The 19757-nt window shown below is 34.1% G+C and overlaps 1 protein-coding gene across 3 annotated transcripts in view; it reads right to left on the reverse strand.

Moving 5' to 3' along the window:
- GRB14 (growth factor receptor bound protein 14) overlaps positions 1-19757 on the reverse strand; it is a 175510-nt gene that overhangs the window by 111144 nt on the left and 44609 nt on the right. For 2 of the 3 annotated variants that reach the window (XM_016433667.2, XM_007494274.3), the window contains exon 3: positions 5613-5663. The exons of the other annotated variant lie outside the window; for it this stretch is intronic. In XM_016433667.2, the coding sequence (XP_016289153.1) occupies positions 5613-5663 (51 nt within the window). The remainder of the gene's footprint in view (positions 1-5612; positions 5664-19757) is intronic. 3 annotated transcript variants of the gene reach the window in all.

The following is a 19757-nucleotide window of genomic DNA, read 5'->3' on the forward strand; positions in this document are numbered from 1 at the left end:
TACATGTTAGACCTTTGGGAAGGGAAAGACTTCAAAACCAAGCAAGAATTAAAAAGAGTTACAAAATGCAAAATAAATAATCTGGATTACATCAAATTAAAAAGTTTTTGTACAAACAAAACCAATGTAACCAAAATCAGAAGGGTAGCAACAAATTGGGAAACAATCTTCATAAAAACCTCTGACAAAGGTTTAATTACTCAAATTTATAAAGAACTAAATCAATTGTACAAAAAATCAAGCCATTCTCCAATTGACAAATGGGCAAGGGACATGAACAGGCAGTTCTCAGCCAAAGAAATCTATTAATAACTCTAAATGAACACTCTAATGCAAATACTATCAACAAAGCAATGGGTTCAAATCAAGAAAACATCTAATGCCCAGTGGACTTACGCGTCGGCTATGGGGGGTGGGGGGGAGGAAAAGAAAATGATCTATGTCTTTAACGAATAATGCTTGGAAATGATCAAATAAAATATATTTTAAATAAAAGAAATCTATTAATAAGCACATAAAAAAATGCTCTGCATCTCTTATAATCAGAGAGATGCAAATCAAAAAAACTCTGAGGTATCACCTCACACTTAGCAGATTGGCTAACATAACAGCTATGGAAAGTAATGAATGCTGGAGGGGATGTGGCAAAGTGGGGACACTAATTCATTGTTGGTGGAGTTGTGAATTGATCCAGCCATTCTGGAGGGCAATTTGGAACTATGCCCAAAGGGTGATAAAAGACTGTCTGCCCTTTGATCTAACTATAGCACTGCTGGGTTTGTACCCCAAAGAGATAATAAGGAAAAAGACTTGTACAAGAATATTCATAGCTGCACTCTTTGTGGTGGCCAAAAACTGGAAAACGAGGGAATGCCCATCAATTGGGGAATGGCTGAACAAATTGTGGTATATGTTGGTGATGGAATACTATTGTGCTAAAATAATAAAGTAGAGGAATTCCATGGAGACTGTAACAACCTCCAGGAAGTGATGCAGAGCGAAAGGAGCAGAAGCAGGAGAACATTGTACACAGAGACTGATACATTGTGGTACAATCGAAGGTGATGGACTTCTCCATTAGTGGCAATGCAATATCCCTGAACAATCTGCAGGGATCTAAAAAATACTATCCACAAGCAGAGGATAAACTGTGGGAGTAAAAACACCGATGAAAAGCAACTGCTTGACTACAGAGGTTGAGGGGATATGACTGAGGAGAGACTCTAAATGAACACTCTAATGCAAATACCAACAACAGGGAAATGGGTTCCAGTCAAGAACACATGTGATAACCAGTGGAATCGTGCGTTGGCTATGGGAGAGGGAAAGGTGGTGGGAGGGGGTGCGGTGAGGAAAAGAAAATGATCTTTGTTTCCAGTGAATAATGTTTGGAAATGACCAAATAAAATAATGTTTAAAATTAAAAAAAAAAGTGAAGCTAGATGGCTCAACAGATAAAGTCAGACTTGGAGATGGAAGGTCACTTCCCAACTATGTGACCCTGCACAAGTCACTTGATTGCCACTGCTTAGCCCTTACTGTTCTTCTGCCTTGGAACTAATGCATAATAGTGATTCTAAGACAGAAGGTAAGGGTTTTTATTTTGTTTAAACACACTATTAAAAACCCTGAACAGGGTTTTTAGATAAGATAAACCAAAAAGAAAGCTATTAATACTAGAAGGGGATATAGACTTCATATCAGTTGAGCACTGACAAGGTAAAATGAATCAATACCTAATGAGGGAATAAATCCCAATGTAATTGCAAGAAAGTATAAAAGAGAAAAATGTTGCTAGGTGACTTAAAAGAGAGATAATAATTGTAAAAGCAAAGTTTATGAGGTATAACAGAAATGACTAGAAATAGGAAAACTTCCATTCATGGTAGCAAGTGTTACCAAAGAAATAGAGAGGACAACTGATTGGAAATACAAATATACAATGTGAAAGATAGCATGGATGAAGAAAAGCAAAAGGCAAAATCATTAATAGATAATGGGCTTGCCATCCAAACAAAACATCTTTTCTTTAAGAATTCATAGACACAATTTAAGAATTGTAAGTCTCCCAGAAAAACATGAAAAGTCAAAAAACTTGAATGCCATAATGCAAAAAAATAAGAAAACTCTCTAGAACTGAAAGAATCCACAAATTTTTCTGTAGAAAAGAATTTTATACTGCAAACTCCAAGATACGGAGTGGTTAAAAATATAGCAATACTACTGACAAAAACAAATTCTTCAAGCAAAGATACCCAAATATAAAATGAAGAAAATTCAAATAATACAAGACTATTTGATAACCACCACAAATTGAAGGAAAGAATGGAATAATGTATTCTAAAGAGTAAAGAAGCTCAAGATGCAACCCAAGATGGCACACACTATAGACATAAGCCTAGCCATGTCTCATGTCTCATGTCTCATTAAAAGAGACATTCAAAACTTTTTTTAGAAAATACACCAGCCCAGAAGAAGTTTTTTTAGTCTTAAACATTCCAGACACCAGAATTAAAGGAAGGGTAATCAAATATAGCAACTGAGAACAAAAATATAAACAAAATGACTGAAAGACCATTAATAGCTTTGTTTTTACAAGCAAAACAAGAAACAAGGATGAAAGCAGAATTCAAATAGAAGTAATGGTGGAGAAATAGGCCTAGAATATCACATACTAAGACTCACAACCCACACACACACTGTTACGTAAATCAATGTTTTGTTTTGTGGGACTAAAGTTTATTATGTCAGCGTATGTAAAACTAGAAGGGGAGAAAGAACATAGAGGGGCATATGTGATGAACTCCAATTAAGTCAAAGTCCACAATGAAGAAAAATAACTCCTGAATTCTAACTGAAAGAAGAGAACCTATAAGGCAAAGGGCAAGAAGGTAAATGGATAAAATAAACCCTCAAAAATCATTAGCATAACTCTATATCAATGCCCAACAACAAGACATAAAAAAAGAAATCCCATTTAAAATAACTGTAGACAATATAAAATACCTGTAAATCTATCTACCAAGAGAAACCCAAGAACTATGTGACCACAACTACAAGACATTTTTCACACAAAGTCAGATCTAAACAACTGGAAAAACATTCATTAAATAACTTTTGCTCATAAGTAGGCTGAGCCAAAATGATAAAAATGATAATTCTTCCTAAATTAATTGACTTATTCAGTGCTATACAAATCAAACTACCCAAAAATTATCTCATAGAATTAGAAAAAAAATAAAACAAAATAAATCTGGAGGAATAAATGACCTAGAATATTAAGGAAATTAATGCAAAAAATATGAATGAAGGTGACTTAGCTGTACCTTCTGAATCTAAAACCATATTAAAAAGTGGCAACCATCAAAAAAACCTGGTACTGACTATATAATAGAGCAGAGGATGGATGGAATAGAATAGGCACTCAACATACAATGACAAATGACCATAACTTGGTGTCTGACAGACTCAAAGATTCAAGCTTTTGGAAGAAGAACTCACTATCTTATTTTAAAAACTACTGAGAAAACTAGAAAACTATATGGCAGAAATTAGGCATAAACTAACACTTCATACCATACTGAGGTAAAGTCAAAATGCATATATAATTTAGAAATAAGTAGTGACATACCACAAACAAATGGAGAGCACAAAGTAGTTTACCTGTCACACCTACAGATAAGGGAAGAATTTTAGGTCAAAAGATGTCATAAAGAACGTAAAGATGTAAAATAGATTTCTTTGACTACATTAATTTAAACAGTTTCTACATAAATAAACCAATGCAACCAAAATTAAATGACAAACTGGGGAAAAAAATTTCATAGCAAGTCTCTTTGGCAATGGCTTTATTTCTCAACTATATAGAAAACTGATTCATATTTATAAGAATACAAATAATTTCCCAATTGACAAACGATCAAAGGAGATGAAGAACAATTCTCAGATAAAGAAATTAAAACTATCTTTAGTCATATAAAAAAAAGTATTTCATATCACTATTGATTAGAGAAATGCAAATTAAAACAACTCTGAAGTACTATCTCACACCCATTAGACTGGCTAACATGAAAAAAAGGAAAATAATAAATGTTGGAAGGGATTTTAGAAAATCAGGACACTAATACACTGATGGTATATGATATGTATATGATACAACCATTCTGGAGATCAATTTGGAACCATGGCTAAAGGGCCAAAAAACTGTTTATACCCTTTGACCCAGCAATATCATTACTAGATCTATATCCTAAAAAGATCAAAAAGTGGAAATGATCTATTTGTACAAAAATATTTATAGCACTTCTTTTTGTAGTAACAAAGAATTTGAAATTGAGGGGATATTCATTGATTGTGGAATTACTGAAAAATTATGGTATATGATTTTGATGGAATACTAAGAAATGATGCGCAGGATGATTTCAGAAAAACTTGAAAAGACCTACATGAACTAAAGCAGAGTGAAGTAAGTAGAATCAAGAGAACGTTACACAGTAATAGTAATATTGCATGATGATCAATTCTAAAAGAGAACTATTTCCAGCAATATAAGGATCTAATACAATTCTCAAGAACTTATGATATAAAATACTATCCACATCTAGAGAAAGAACTGAAGGTGTCTCAAAGAAGAGAAAAGCATACCATTTTCCACTTTATTTTATTTGTCTATGCTTCTATTTGGGAGGTTTGGTTTTATATGAATATTCTCTCATAGCATGATCAATATGGAAATGTTATATATTTAGCATGATTACACATGTATAACCTAGATCAAATTGTTTATCATTTTGGCAAGTGAGGAAAAAAGGGAAGGAGGTATATATCATTTGGATTTCATAATTTTTCATAAAATGTATGCTAAAAGTATTGTTTCATATATGGGGGACATAAAATGTTAACTTTTTAAAGAAATCCATTTTTAAGAAAGAAAAATATATACAGAAAAAAGAAAAGCTAGAAAAAATTTATTGAATAGCAGATGAACCAAAAAAAAAAAGCAAGAGTTAGAATCATCCTATGAAACAAAACAACAATAAATATTTAAAGCTTTTAAAGGGATAAACAAGAACATTATATTAATGCTAAACAGAATCACTATCAACAAACCAATGTTAGTATTAAAATTATGTGTCCCAAATGCTTTGGTATCTAAATTCATAAAGGAAAATTTAACTAAAATATAAGAAAATAGATACTAACACAATAGTCACTGGAAATTTCATTATCCTTCTCTCAGTTTTAGATAAAGCTAACAGAAATATAATGAAAAGGGAAAATATAAAACGAATTGCTAGAGAAATAAGAGATAAAATACAGAGGATATCATCTAAATGGGAATGCTAATGAATATGCATATTCTTATAAACATTTGGAAGTTTAATGATTATATGTTAAGGACACAAAGATATTGCAAGTACAGTAAAAAAAGCAGAAATAGTAAAAAACGACTCTTTATAGACTATAATAAAAATAGTAATGAGTTCAAAAAGCAAAAATGATAGACATAAATGAAGACTAAACAATGAAATCCCAAATAATGAGTCAAAGAACATATCAGAGAAGCAATTAATAATTATGTAAAATAAAATTATAATGATGAAACAACATACCAAAATTTCTGGGATGTAGCTAAAGCAGTCCTCAGAAGAACAATTGTTTCCCTGAAAACATATATTAACAAGATAGAAAAAGAGATAATTAATTAACTAAATAAGTATTTTTTTAACTTAAAAAGCTGACAAGTAAGCAAATTTAAACTAACTACAAAAGAGGAAATATCAAAAATTAAAAGAGGCTACTTGTAATCTGGGGGGTAGGGGTAAAGGAAAAAGAAAAAAATAAATGCTTGATGACTTGAAAAAATTAAAGAAGACATAAAGTAGTAACCAAAAAAAAACACTATAGAAATGAAAAATAAAAAGCTAATCCTTTAAAAATACTAATAAACTTTCAGTCAATCTGATTAAAAACAACTGAAAAACAAATCAACAAAATAGTAAATAAAGAAAAATAAAAACAAAATCAGAATATATAAATCAGAAACTATTTATAGCTATGTTAACAAAATGGAGAACCCAAAAGAAAGAGGAATACCATAAAAATTATGAAATACCAAGATTCAGAAAAACAGATTGATACCTTAATACTCCAATCTCAGAAAAGAAACTAGCTAAAAAAAGAATAATCAAAGGGAAAAATGTCTTTCCTCATAGATTCAGGAGTATCCTATCAAACTTTTAGAGAACAATTAGTAACAGTATCATACAAATTATTCCCAAAAATTGAAAAAGGAAATTCCCCACCAAATTATTTTTACTATATAATATACTTCCAATATCTAAACCAGAAATTGTTAAAGCACAAGAAAGTAATATATCATTAACATTGTGAACATTAATTCAAAAACTATAAATGAATCCTGTCAATATGGAACAATTCAGTGAAGAAATCACTATAACCAAGTTGGATTTATAATAGCCATGCAAGGATTGATCATCATTAGGAAAACAATTAACATAAGCATATTAAAAAACCACATAATTGTCTTAATAGATGTAGAAAAAGCCTTTGACCAAGTACTTTGACACTCATTTAGGCAAAAAACAAAAACAAAAACAAAACCAACCCTACAAAGTATAGGCATAGAGGAATATATATTTAATATCAGAAAACAAATCTATCTAAATTGCAAAGATACAGTAGTTACTATCTCCTCAAAAATCAATGTGTGTACAGGATGGTGAGGGGAGAAGAATATTAGGGAAACTCTTTAGCCTTATTACAATAAAAATTAAGATGCTAGGAGATAACATTGAATATTTAGTTTCAACATGTGAAATTTATTCAAAGTTTGATCTGATTATTCATTTTTTAAGTGTAAGTTTAACCCTCAAGGAATCATGATACAAAATGCTATCCACAGCCAAAAAAGGAACTGTTGGAGTCTGACGGCAAATCAGAACACACTATCTTTTACTTTATTTCTTTCATGAGCTTTTTTGTCTATTTGATATTATCTTCTTTCACTGAATAAGGAATATGTAAATATTTCATGAAAGCACTGACATAACTGATATCACAATATTTACTTTTATCATATTGTCCTGTAAATACTAAAAAAAAAGAAAAGGGGAAAAAGAAGCTTTCTTGTCATTAGGTGGATATCAACAGACCATAAAGGGTTGTTCATAACTGGTCACATAACTTTTTTCTCCCAGATATATATCTGTAACAGCAACTGTAAGAGTCCATACCACAGCGACTATGAACACTGCCACTGTATCACAAGAAAGAGACCTCCCCTCAATTATTATTTATTCTTAATATTCTTTTTTTGAGTTCCAAGTTTTCTCCCTTTCTCTAGCCCCTACCCCCAACCATTGTTAAGTCAAGCCATATAATATAATTTATATATGTAAAGTCATGTAAAACATATTTCCATATTAGCCATTTGAGAAGGGGAACAAAAAAATTGAAAAAAAATATGCTTTGATATGTACTTATAGTTCATTGGTCCTCTCTCCATAGGTAGTTAGCATTTCCTTATTGAATTTTCTTTTTATCTCTGGTTGTTTCTTCAGAAATGCCTGGAAGTCCTCTATTTCATTGAATATCTATTTCTCCTCCTGGAGTATTATGCTCAGTTTTTCTGTGTAGGTGACTTTTGGTTGTAGGCCTAAATCCTTTTCCTTGCAAAATATCATATTCTATGCTTTCTGAACCTTTAAGGTAAAAGCTGCTAGAACCTATGTACTCTTGATTGTGGTTCCTCAATATCTGAATTGTTTTGTTTCTTGATAATTATAGTATTTTCTCCTTGACTTGGGAATACTGAAATCACTATAATAGTCCTGAGATTTTTAAATTTGTAATTTCTCTCAAGGTGATTGATGAATTCTTTCAATTTTTATTTTCCTTTCTTATTCAAGAACATCAGAGCAGTTGTCCATGATAATTTCTTGCAAGCTGGTATCAGGCAATACAATGATTCTTAGATTATCTCTTCTGAATGTTTTTCCAGGTCAGTCGTTATCCAATGCGATATTTCAAATTTTCCCCTGTTTTTTCATCCTCTTAAATTTGTTTTTCTTATGGAATCATTAGCTTCCATTTGTTTAATTCTAATTTTTAGGGAGCCATTTTCTTCCTTGAGGCTTTGTACTTCCTTTCTGAAAGAAATTTTCCTGTTGGAGGATTTCCTTTTGTAGAAAGCTATTTTTTCCCTAAGTTTTTGTTCTGAACTATTGATTTTTTCTATCATTTCCTTTTCTAATTTTTCTTCTAAGTTTCTTATTTGGGGTGTTTTTCTTAATTCTTTTTAAGAGCTCTCCCAGGAGTTTATGTTGGGCTTGACATGTCTTCATATTTTCCTTTGAAACTTCACACTTCATTTTTGTATTAGTCTTCTTCTGAGCTTGCATTTTAATCTTCTGTTGCTGAAATAGCTTCCTAGGGTCAGGATTCTTCTCTGCCTTTTGCTCATTTGGGAGTTATTTCTTCCCTTGATTTTGCTTATTGGCTAAAGCTTAACTTCATGCTTGGAGTGCAGCATTGTTCTCTACTTGTAACTGTGATCTATCACAGAGTCTGTGGTGGGTTCAGCTGTCTCATTCCCAGATTGAACATTTGAAGGTTGCAACCTAATTGGCCTTACATGGGGAAGCCTGTAGCTATTTAGTTTGGGAGCTGTAACTACTAGACTATAAGGATCCTCATTCTTCCTGCTGCCACCTGTTCTGTATTGCCTTGGTTTCCCCTCTTCCCCTGCTAAGGCTGGACTGAGCTAGCTTGCACTGTATCACATTTGCATTCCACTGAGGTTTGCTCAATACTTTCTCCTCCTCCCCCAGAAAGATGGGCCTTCCTTGCTATCTCTCCATTCTGCTTTGGGCCAGAGAACTGCTTTACCCCTTCTTCTGTTGTTTCTGCTGCTTCAGTATTTATTTCAACCTGGTTTTAGTCTGTGGCCACTTGGAGGGTGGTTGGCATTCTGCCAACTTGGCAACTGGAAATCAGCTCCTAGATTTGAATTCTGCTTCTGAAAACTGCCTGTCCCATAGCCTTAGATCACATATGAAGTGTAGAATGGTCCTTATTTTATATTGTCTCAGTTCTCTATATATTTGATAAATTATGCCTTTATCAGAGAACCCTGCTGTCAATTTTCCCCACTTTCCTGCTTTCCTTCTAATTTTGGCTGTATTGCTTTTGTTTGTGTAAAAACTTTTAAATTTATATGATCAGAATTATCCATTGTACTTCCCCCTTGATCATCTCTATCTTTTTATTTGTCATAGGTAAGAGAATCTTTAGAAACTTTTTTTAACTTATTCTAAACAAGTAACTGTGATGATTATTAGATACTCTTTTTTGTACTGTTATTCAATTGAGTAGTCAGTGATATTTATTTAAGCTTAAGTGAATGGAAGTTAAGAAATACATACACAAAAAATGCAAATATGTGAGGGTTGGGAAGAGAAGCTTATGAGGAGCTTCTCGAGTATATTTATTAAATAATATGTAATATGTAAAACCCAGTGGAATTGCTTGTTGGCTATGGGGAGGGGAAAGAGGGGAGGGAAAGAGTATGAATCATGTAACCATAAAAAATATTCTAAATTAATTAATTAAATACATTTTATAAGTCAAAAAATAATGAATAAGTAAATAAATGATATGAAACTAACATTAGGGTGAACAAGGACATCAATCAGTGAAAAAAAATATAATTTTACTTTGAAATACAATTTCCATTCTACTATTTCCCTTGCCTTATGGATTAAAAAAAAAAAAGTATGGCATCAAACAAATTATTTACCTTGATCCATCAAGGTATTCTTAAATTTTAGTGTTTCTCAAGTTAATTAAGAGATTCTTATTTTACTATGAGGAAGTATTAGTATATGCTTCTTTATTGCCTTAGAACCAAAAATGATAATGAAGAAGGTAATAAATAGAGAAGAGTGATGCCCTGACCTAAGGCACATGAGACAAAATTGACTATAAATTCCACTTCAAATTTCCCTAGTTACATTGCACTTAAATTAAGGTTTATCATATTTAAGTTAAATATGAAATAGAATACTGGCTTATGAAGCAAGTGGCATGGATTTCAATCCTTATACTGCTGTCAACTATCTTTATGACTTCAAGCAAGTCACTTACTTCGGTTTTTGTTGGGTTTTTTTTTTAATTATAACGTAAGGGTGTTGTATTCCTCAGAAGACACTTTTGGCTCTAAAATATACCTATACACAGGTGATCACTATCTCCAAAGTTGCTTCCAATTCTAAGAAGAAAAAATGTGTAAATGTTGCTTTCCTGAAAAATAATATTGACTTCCTGAAAGAAGTCAGAATAGTTTTATATATATATATATATATATATATATGTATATATATATATATATATATAAAGATTGATGATAAATACTATTACTACAACTTAAAAATATTGAGTTAAGAAGAAGCATGATAGAGTGGATGGTAGCCAGCCCCATTATCAGGAATCTCAACATTTGGGTCCTGCCTATGGAAAATACTAGCTGAGTGCACGAGGGTAAACCAATGGACCCCTCAGCATGCAAGGAAACTCTCTAAGATTTTTCAGTTCATTACATATACCTTCTTTATGTAAAAAAGTGGAGAGACTATGTCACCATGACAGAAAACCTTTTGTTATCCATTCAACAACTGAGCATCTCATTTTCACCCCAAAGTTAACCTGAACTAACAAGTTTCTCATATTAGAACTATTCAGAATCATATCAGTGCTTTGATAAATGCTTGAGGCATCTAAAGTCTCAATATAAAATGGGAGAACTATTATATTCCAACATCTTCTACTAGTGGAAAACCTATAAAGAATAACCTTGCCATTTAGACCTATAAGTTGGCTCTTGGTTGTACTTCATATCTACATATACTTTTTTGCCTTACTAAATCTGTCCTAAATTTTTAAAGTGAAAGATTACAAAATATTTTTGTAATACTTATTATTTAAATCCTTCTTTTGCAAATATAGGGCCCTGGCTCCCTAAAAGAGGTATTTTACATTTTTTCCAAAATTTTTATAATTATTATCAAATATCCAATGTGTCAGTTGGAGTCTTTGTGGTTTATTCTTTAAATGCAGAGAAGCATTACACTATGACTAAAACTCAGCATCTTAAAGAGATCTCATATAAGAAAAAAAATGTCATTTTAGAAGATTTTTTGACATGGTAATTCTCAGCTATTCACACTTAAGGTACTGAAATGGCATACTTATTCAATGTAATCCACCTTTTACAATACAGGAATATGAAACTATTCATGTGTGACTCATCACATGCCTTCTAATGTGTCTGTTTGCTATTTTATCCTAGCCACTCAACTGTAAATTTCTTTTGAGTAAGAACAGTCTCACATCTTTTTATTCCCCCTTTACAATGAAATGTTTTAGTTATATTACATATACTCCCATCCATTCTACAGCAAAACTAAACAACTGTCCCCCTGATAATATATACTCCATTCTCATACTTTCATAACTTTTCTCAGTTTGCTAACAAAGCTAGATAAATCTAACAGGAAGATAAATGAAAAGGAAAACACAGAACTGGAAAAAAGCTATTGAAGAATTTAGAGCTTAAAGATTTATGGCATCTATTCTGAATGGGAATACTAAAATTAAATATATTTCTCTGTCCTGAGGCATGAAGAAATCAAATAAATGAACAAAGGCAGAGATGCTTAACACATACTTTACAGATCATTTTTTGGACAGGATCTATGACTTGATTGATATAGACAACTTCAGGTAAAGAAACTTCTCTCAGTACAGTTCTGCAATTGCCCTGCAAGTTAGTCTTAAAGAGTTAATGGAACTGTGAATTAACTCAATCATTTTGGAGAACAATCTGGAATTATGTCCAGAGAGTTATAAAAATAATTATATACCCTCAGAGCCAGTAATACCATTGTTGCATCTCTATCCCAAACTAATCAGGGAAATAAAAGAAAGGGACCTATATGTTCTAAAATATTTATAACTTGTCTCTTCATGGTAACAAAGAACTGAAAATTAAGAGGATGTCCATCAATTAGGAAATGGTTAAACAAGTTAAGACATATCATTGTGATGGAACGCTACTACATCATGAGAAATGATGGGCAGATTAATTTTTAATAACACAAAAAACCTACATGAAATTATGAAAAGTGAAATGAGTAAAACCAAGAGAACATTATATACAGCTACAAAATTAATATTTGAAAAATAACTTGTGAATGTCTCCCTCCAGAAAAAGAACTGGTAAAAAGAAATACCTAAGACAGAGTTTACTATATACATATGTATACACATAAATATACAATATTTATCATGTACACACAGATATAGAGGGGATTCAAGTGCAGAGAGATGAGGGAAGAAGAGAGATACATGGGAATTTAATATAACCAACAAACAAATATATTAATTTTATAATTAAAAAAGAAGGGTTCCCAGGGGAAACCTGAGGGTTAGGTAATTTGCCTAGGGTCATGTGAAAGAGGTTCTCTTCCTTTCTACTATTCTGAATAGGCTAATCTGCCTCTCATTAATAAAATATGCACACATGCTTCCTTACTATCTATATGTATGTATATATACATATGTATATGCAGGTACATAAATATAAGTTGGAGGAGATGATAAAAATTGGAGATCAAGAAGAAGTTTTCATAACTACTGGTAAAGAAAAATTATTATCTAAACAAGGGAAATAAGGAATCATTAAAAATTATTCTGAATGAACAAAGTTCATTTGGAAGAATAAAGGATCAAGGCTATCCAGGGAAATAATGAAAAAAAAATACAAGGAAGGTGGCCTTGCAGTCCCAGATCTCAAACAAAGCAGCGGTCATCAAAACAATTTGGTACTGGCTAAGAGGCAGAAAGGAGGATCAGTGGAATAGACTTGGGGTAAATGCCCTCAGTAAGACAGTCTTTGACAAACCCAAAGACCCCTGCTTTTGGGACAAAAATCCAGTATTTGATAAAAACTTCTGGGAAAATTGGAAGACAGCGTGGGAGAGATTAGGTTTGGATCAATACCTCACACCCTACACCAAGATAAACTCAGAATGGGCGAATGACTTGACTATAAAGAAGGAAACTATAAGTAAATTAGGTGAACACAGAATAGTATACATGTCAGATCTTTGGGAAGGGAAAGATTTTAAAACCAAGCAAGACTTAGAGTCACAAAATGCAAAATAAATAATTTTGACTACATCAAATTAAAAAGGTTTTGTACAAACAAAACCAATGTAACTAAAATTAGAAGGAAAGCAACAAAATGAGAAACAATCTTCATAACAACAACCTCTGACAAAGATCTAATTACTCAAATCTATAAAGAGCTAAACCAGTTGTACAAAAAATCAAGCCATTCTCCAATTGATAAATGGGCAAAGGACATGAATAGGCAATTTTCAGTTAAAGAAATCAAGACTATTAATAAGCACATGAAAAAGTGTTCTAGATCTCTTATAATCAGAGAGATGCAAACCAAAACAACTCTGAGGTATCACCTCACACCTAGAAGATTGTTCAACATGACAGCAAAGGAAAGTAATGAATGCTGGAGGGGATGTGGCAAAGTGGGGACACTAATTCATTGTTGGTGGAGTTGTGAATTGATCCAACCATTCTGGAGGGCAATTTGGAACTATGCCCAAAGGGCGATAAAAGAATGTCTGCCCTTTGATCCAGCTATAGTACTGCTGGGTTTGTACCCCAAAGAGATAATAAGGAAAAAGACTTGTACAAGAATATTCATAGCTGCACTCTTTGTAGTGGCCAAAAATTGGAAAATGAGGGGATGCCCTTCAATTGGAGAATGGTTGAACAAATTGTGGTATATGTTGGTGATGGAATACTATTGTGCTAAAAGGAATAATAAAGTGGAGGAATTCCATGGAGATTGGAACAACCTCCAGGAACTGAGAGGAGCAGAACCAGGAGGACATTGTACACAGAGACTGACACATTGTGGTACAAGAGAACATAATGGACTTCTCCAGTAATGGCTTTACAATGTCCCTGAACAATCTGCAATGATCTACGAGAAAAAAAAAAACTATCCTCAAGCAGAGGACAAACTGAGGGAGTAAAAACACCGAGGAAAAGCAACTACTTGACTACAGAGGTTGAGGGGACATGATCGAGGAGAGATGCTAAATGAGCACCCTAATACAAATACCAACAACAAGGAAATGGGTTCAGAGCAAGGACACATGTGATACCCAGACGAATCGGCTGTCGGCTAGGGAAGGGGTGGCAGGGGGGTTGGGGGGAGGAAAAGAAAATGATCTGTTTCCAATGAACAATGTATGAAAATGACCAAATAAAATAATGTTTTAAAAACTAAAACAAAAGAAAATGATTCTGAATGAAAATAAATGTCATAAATTAATAAAATAACCAATAAACATTTATCAAGTACCTACTATTTGCCAGACACTATAATGCCCTGGAAACCTGGGCCGGGGGAAAACTCTATGTCATATATAGATACATAGACAGATAGATATTATAATATCAATAATAGTGAAACAAACTTTTCCTGAAAAGAACAGGGATAAAGCAAAGATACCATCTTTGTCCACTACTTTTATATAGATCTAGCAATATTAGTTATAACAATAAAGCAAAAAGAATAAAGAAAAGGTATTAGAACATTATACAAGGATTTACTTAGAAAAAAACAGATGAACAATCTATACACATACATATATGTCTATATAAAACTTTCATTTTTCCAAAGTACTTTATTTATAGATATACATATTTATCTCATTTGACCCTTATAATAATCTTCTCAAGTGGATGTTTTTGTCCTCATTTTATAGATTTAAAAAAAATTGAGTATAAAAGAAAATTAAGTAGCTTGCCCAAAATTCTACAACTAGTAAGTATTCTAGTAAGGGATTTCTAGCAGGGCATAACAAGACAGGCTGACTGCATGGGCTGTTGCTAAACTGAGATTCCACAGAGCAAGGCCTCGGTCAACATTCTAAGCACTGGGTAGCTGAAAGGCAATTGAGGACTGACAGTTGTTAACTGAGTGTGCCTCCCTGGCAGAAGACAGAGAAGGTGTGAAGGTGTCTCTCCCTGAGGAAAACAACTTTGGAGCTGCCAGGGAATTGGACCATCTTCAAGGAGTGGTTGAGTGAGTGATTACCCCACACTGGTGGACAGTGTGTGTGTGTTAATCCTCATTCCCCCTTGAATTCTATGAGGACCCTTCATCCTGAGACTGCTGTTTGACCCAAAGGAGAACTCTGGTGTCATGAGAATCTTGGACCCTATTGACTTTACAAATCCCTCTTTATATTTAATTATTCCTTTAATTAGTTAGGTTAAGATAATTTATAAAGTTTAAAGTTTTAATATATGGGTATGGTTAGAAGTAAGTCACTCCCTGATTCCCTTCCCTTCCTTTCTCCCTTTAGTTAAGTAAACTTTTATTTTATATTTATATTTATAGTTTGAACCCTTTCTTTACCCCTCCCCATAATAGTATCTTAGTAGGAATTCAAAACTGTGTTTTTCTGACTCCAAGTATAGTGCTCTATCTACTACACTGCCTCTTAAAATTAGATAAATAAGACCTAGAAGCATATGAATATATTAGTGCAGTATTTGACAACCCAAGAATGCAAATTACTGAGGGAAAGACTATATTTAACAAGAACTTCTGAGAATATTCAGAAAGTACTTTAGCAGAAATTAGGTTCAGAATGACATCTTACACCATATACTACAATAACCTCCAAATGGTTATGTTCTAAATAGAAAAGGTCACATTAAGAAAAGTGATTTGAAGGCAACTTTCATAACTATTGGTGTAAAAAAAAACCCTTAGCTAGAAAAGAAATAGGGAAAAATCATTAAAATAAGAAATATAATTTTAATAACTTAATAAACATTCAAATTAATTTCAGCTAGAATAAGAAATTAGTAAATAAGAAAAAGATCCGCATCATATATCTCTAAGGGTCTAGTGTTAAAACCATATGAGAAGGTCCTGGGTTCAAATATGACTTCAGATACTTCCTAGCTGTGTAACCCTGGGCAACTCACTTAACCCTCATTGGCTATCCCTTACCATTCTTCTGCCTTGAAACCAATAATCAGTGTTAATCCTAAAACAGAATGTAAGGATTAAAATAAAACTGTATATAAAACAATATGTCATGGTGAATATAGAAGCATCTTCTTGAAATCAAGAAGATGTGGGTTCAAGTCTTACCTCTAACGTATAAATTCCAAGTGTAAATTGAACTGTCCCTTTTAAGATAAATGCAACAGTTTAGTGTCAAAAGGGAAAGTAAAAGAATTTTTGTGTGTGTATAAAGGAAAAAGTGTATGTTAGCTGTCAAAAGAGATATTTCCAATGTCATATAAGAAAAATGATACCTAAGAGAAGTAGGAAAGAAACTTTTGTTTTATTAAACACTTTAAAAATTTATATGAGGAAGCATAGATTTTAAAAGAATCTAGGCAGTTTCAGGAGGAAAATGAAATAAAGCTGTGCCCCCATACTGAATGATGTAGTATCCACTGACTCAGTTACCCATGGTTAACCATGAGAAGAAAATGAAGAAACTAGAAATTTTGGACCCTTTCAGAAAATATAAAAATAAATGGCTCATATGTTTTAAACCACCTGCCCAATGAATACAGGCTATAACAGCGAAGTCCTTGCCTGACTCATCTCCTTTTGTTCCTATACTCTCAAGCAAAACTTCCTACCAGTCTGCCTCTAGTCTTCTTGCTAATCTTACGTACTGTGGTGCTATCATTGTTATAATGGCCCCAAAGATCAAGAGTAGCACTCTAGGTAGAGCAATTGTGCCCACATATCTACTGATTCAGTAATCCACTGATTCAGTTACTCGTGGTTAGTAACAGGTGTTCTCTTTTTTCTGTCCAGTCCACCATTCATGGAACATTTTGGAACATATACCCCATGGATACAAAGACTCAAATCACCTTTGGAATAATGGAGAATGATCATACACTTGTATGGTAATAGTTTGATATTTTGAAGACTCTGAGAAACATTTTTTCATTCATTAAAAATTAGAGGAATATAATCATAAAGAAACAGTTTCAAGGATATCACAGGAAGAATATGATGAAAACTTGAGGGCTGCACGGCATTATGGTACCTCAACTTTCCTGTGTTATGTATTTTAGGTAAAACTTAAAAAAATGAGAAAAACACTTGGAGATTGGGGTATGAAAAAAGGCAACAATCAATTTCATAGGGAAAATTTGGGATGTGAATTTTTAAGCTGAAAGTCAATCACTGCGAGTCATGAGGCTCTCATTAAAGTCATGGAAGGCTAGAAGTCAGGCATAGGAATCAGAGGATTGAGGATGCATTAGGAAGACTGACAAACTGATCTGTCAGAGGTTTAACTGTTTGAAGCAGTCTAGTGATGAAAGGCTTCAGTTAAGTGATTGCTCATTGTAAGAAAAAGAATCAGTTTCACTGGCCAAGAGCTTCACTGACAGCAATTGCCTTCCACCTAGAAATGGAAAGAGGTAAAACTTATAAGAGCTTCTGGCTCTACTCTATGCTGTCTTCTTTTGAAGCAGTATAGCGGGAAGATCTATGTTCAAGTCTTGCCTCTGACACATCCTGTCTGTGTGACTCCAGGCAATTTATTTAAACTCTCAGCATCCCTGACAACTGTCTAATATTATAAATTGAAGAGAAGATGCCAATCTGCTTCAGAAGACGCAGTTCCCCCAACTGAGTGCTCCCTAAAGCTCTGAAATGGTACATCTAGTCCTTAGCCCTATTGCCCTATAAGAAAAGATGAAGGGGGCAGCTGCATGGCTCAGTGGATTGAGAGCCAGGCCCAGAGACAGGAGGTCCTGGGTTCAAAAATCTGTCCTCAGGACTTCCGGTTAAGATGGCGGCTTAGAGAAAGCTAAAGCTCAGATCTCCGGAAAACCCTTCCGACCGATCTCAAACTATAAGCTCCTAAGGTGCCGAAATTCAAAATGATCAACAGCACAGACCCTGGGAACCCTCCTCCTGGACCTGGACCCGGATCAAAAGGTACGGCTCCCCTTAAAAGCCAGAACCCGAGATCCCTCGGACCTCAGGGGTAGGAGCGCAGAGTCCAAGGCTCCTGGAAGCCGCAGCCGGGCCAGGCTCAGAGAGCAGGGTCCTCGGAACAACAACCCTCAGGGCCTTCTACAGTCCCGGTGAAAGTTACTGCCTGGGGCTTCCGCGGCAGAGAGCTGGTCGAAACAACAGCAACCCTCAGGGCGGGCAAGACAGCCTCACGGGCTGGATCCTGCTATCCAAGTCTCAGTGAAAGTCCTTGCCCTCAGAGCTTGGGCTAGCTGCAGCCCATCCCCCCGCAGGCCAACGAAACAGCCTCACGGCCAGCGATTCTGAAGGCAACTTCCGGAAAGCGAGCCGGGGGGAGAGTGTGGCCTCGTGGTCCGAACCTTCCATTCCAGTTCCAGTGAGGCATATTCAGTTTAACCCAGGGAAAGCTCATAGAACCATCTGCCCAGGACTAAAGCCTCTGAACACCAGACAGAGACAAGAAAAACTAATCCTCCACATTCAGAAATGGCAAACTCCACAGAAGCCCCAAAATACCAAGAAAAATAAGAAGAAAGGGGCGACTTTGGACACATTCTATGGAGCCAAAATACAAAATACAGAGCAGATAGAAGATAATATAAAAGAAAATGCTCCAAAACCTTCCAAAGGAAATGGAAACTCTCCACAAACCTATGAAGAATTTGAATCAGAAATGACCAAAAAGATGGAAGCCTTCTGGGAGGAAAAGTTGGAAATAATGCAAAAGAAATTCACGCATCTACAAAACCAGTATGATGAAACTGAAAAGGAAAACCAGGCTTTAAAGGCCAGAATCAGGCAGCTGGAAGACAACGATCGTGTAAAAGAGCAAGAATTAATAAAGCAAAGCCAAAATACCAAGAAATTAGAAGAGAACATAAAATATCTCACCGACAAGGTGATAGATCTGGAAAATAGGGGGAGAAGGGATAATTTAAGAATAATTGGACTCCCAGAAAAGCCAGAAATAAACACCAAACTGGACATGGTGATACAAGATATAATCAAAGAAAATTGCCCAGAGATTCTAGAACAAGGGGGCAATACAGCCACTGACAGAGCTCACAGAACACCTTCTACACTAAACCCCCAAAAGACAACTCCCAGGAATGTAATTGCCAAATTCCAAAGCTATCAAACAAAAGAAAAAATCCTACAGGAAGCCAGAAAAAGACAATTTAGATATAAAGGAATGCCAATCAGGGTCACCCAAGACCTTGCAAGTTCTACTCTGAATGATCGTAAGGCATGGAACATGATCTTCAGAAAGGCAAGAGAGCTGGGTCTCCAAACAAGAATCAGCTACCCAGCAAAACTGACTATATACTTCCAAGGGAAAGTATGGGCATTCAACAAAATAGAAGACTTCCAACTTTTTGCAAAGAAAAGACCAGAGCTCTGTGGAAAGTTTGATATCGAAAATCAAAGAGCAAGGAATACCTGAAAAGGTAAATATTAAGGAAAGGGGAAAATGTTATCTTCTTCTTTTACTCAAACTCTCTTCTATAAGGACTACATTTATATCAACCTATGTATACTAATATGTGGGGAAAATGTAATGTATAAATAGGGGGTAAAGAAAGACCAAATAGAATAATCATTCTCACACAAA

This window comes from Monodelphis domestica, chromosome 4, assembly GCF_027887165.1.
Source record: "Monodelphis domestica isolate mMonDom1 chromosome 4, mMonDom1.pri, whole genome shotgun sequence".
Classification (NCBI taxonomy): Eukaryota; Metazoa; Chordata; class Mammalia; order Didelphimorphia; family Didelphidae; genus Monodelphis; species Monodelphis domestica.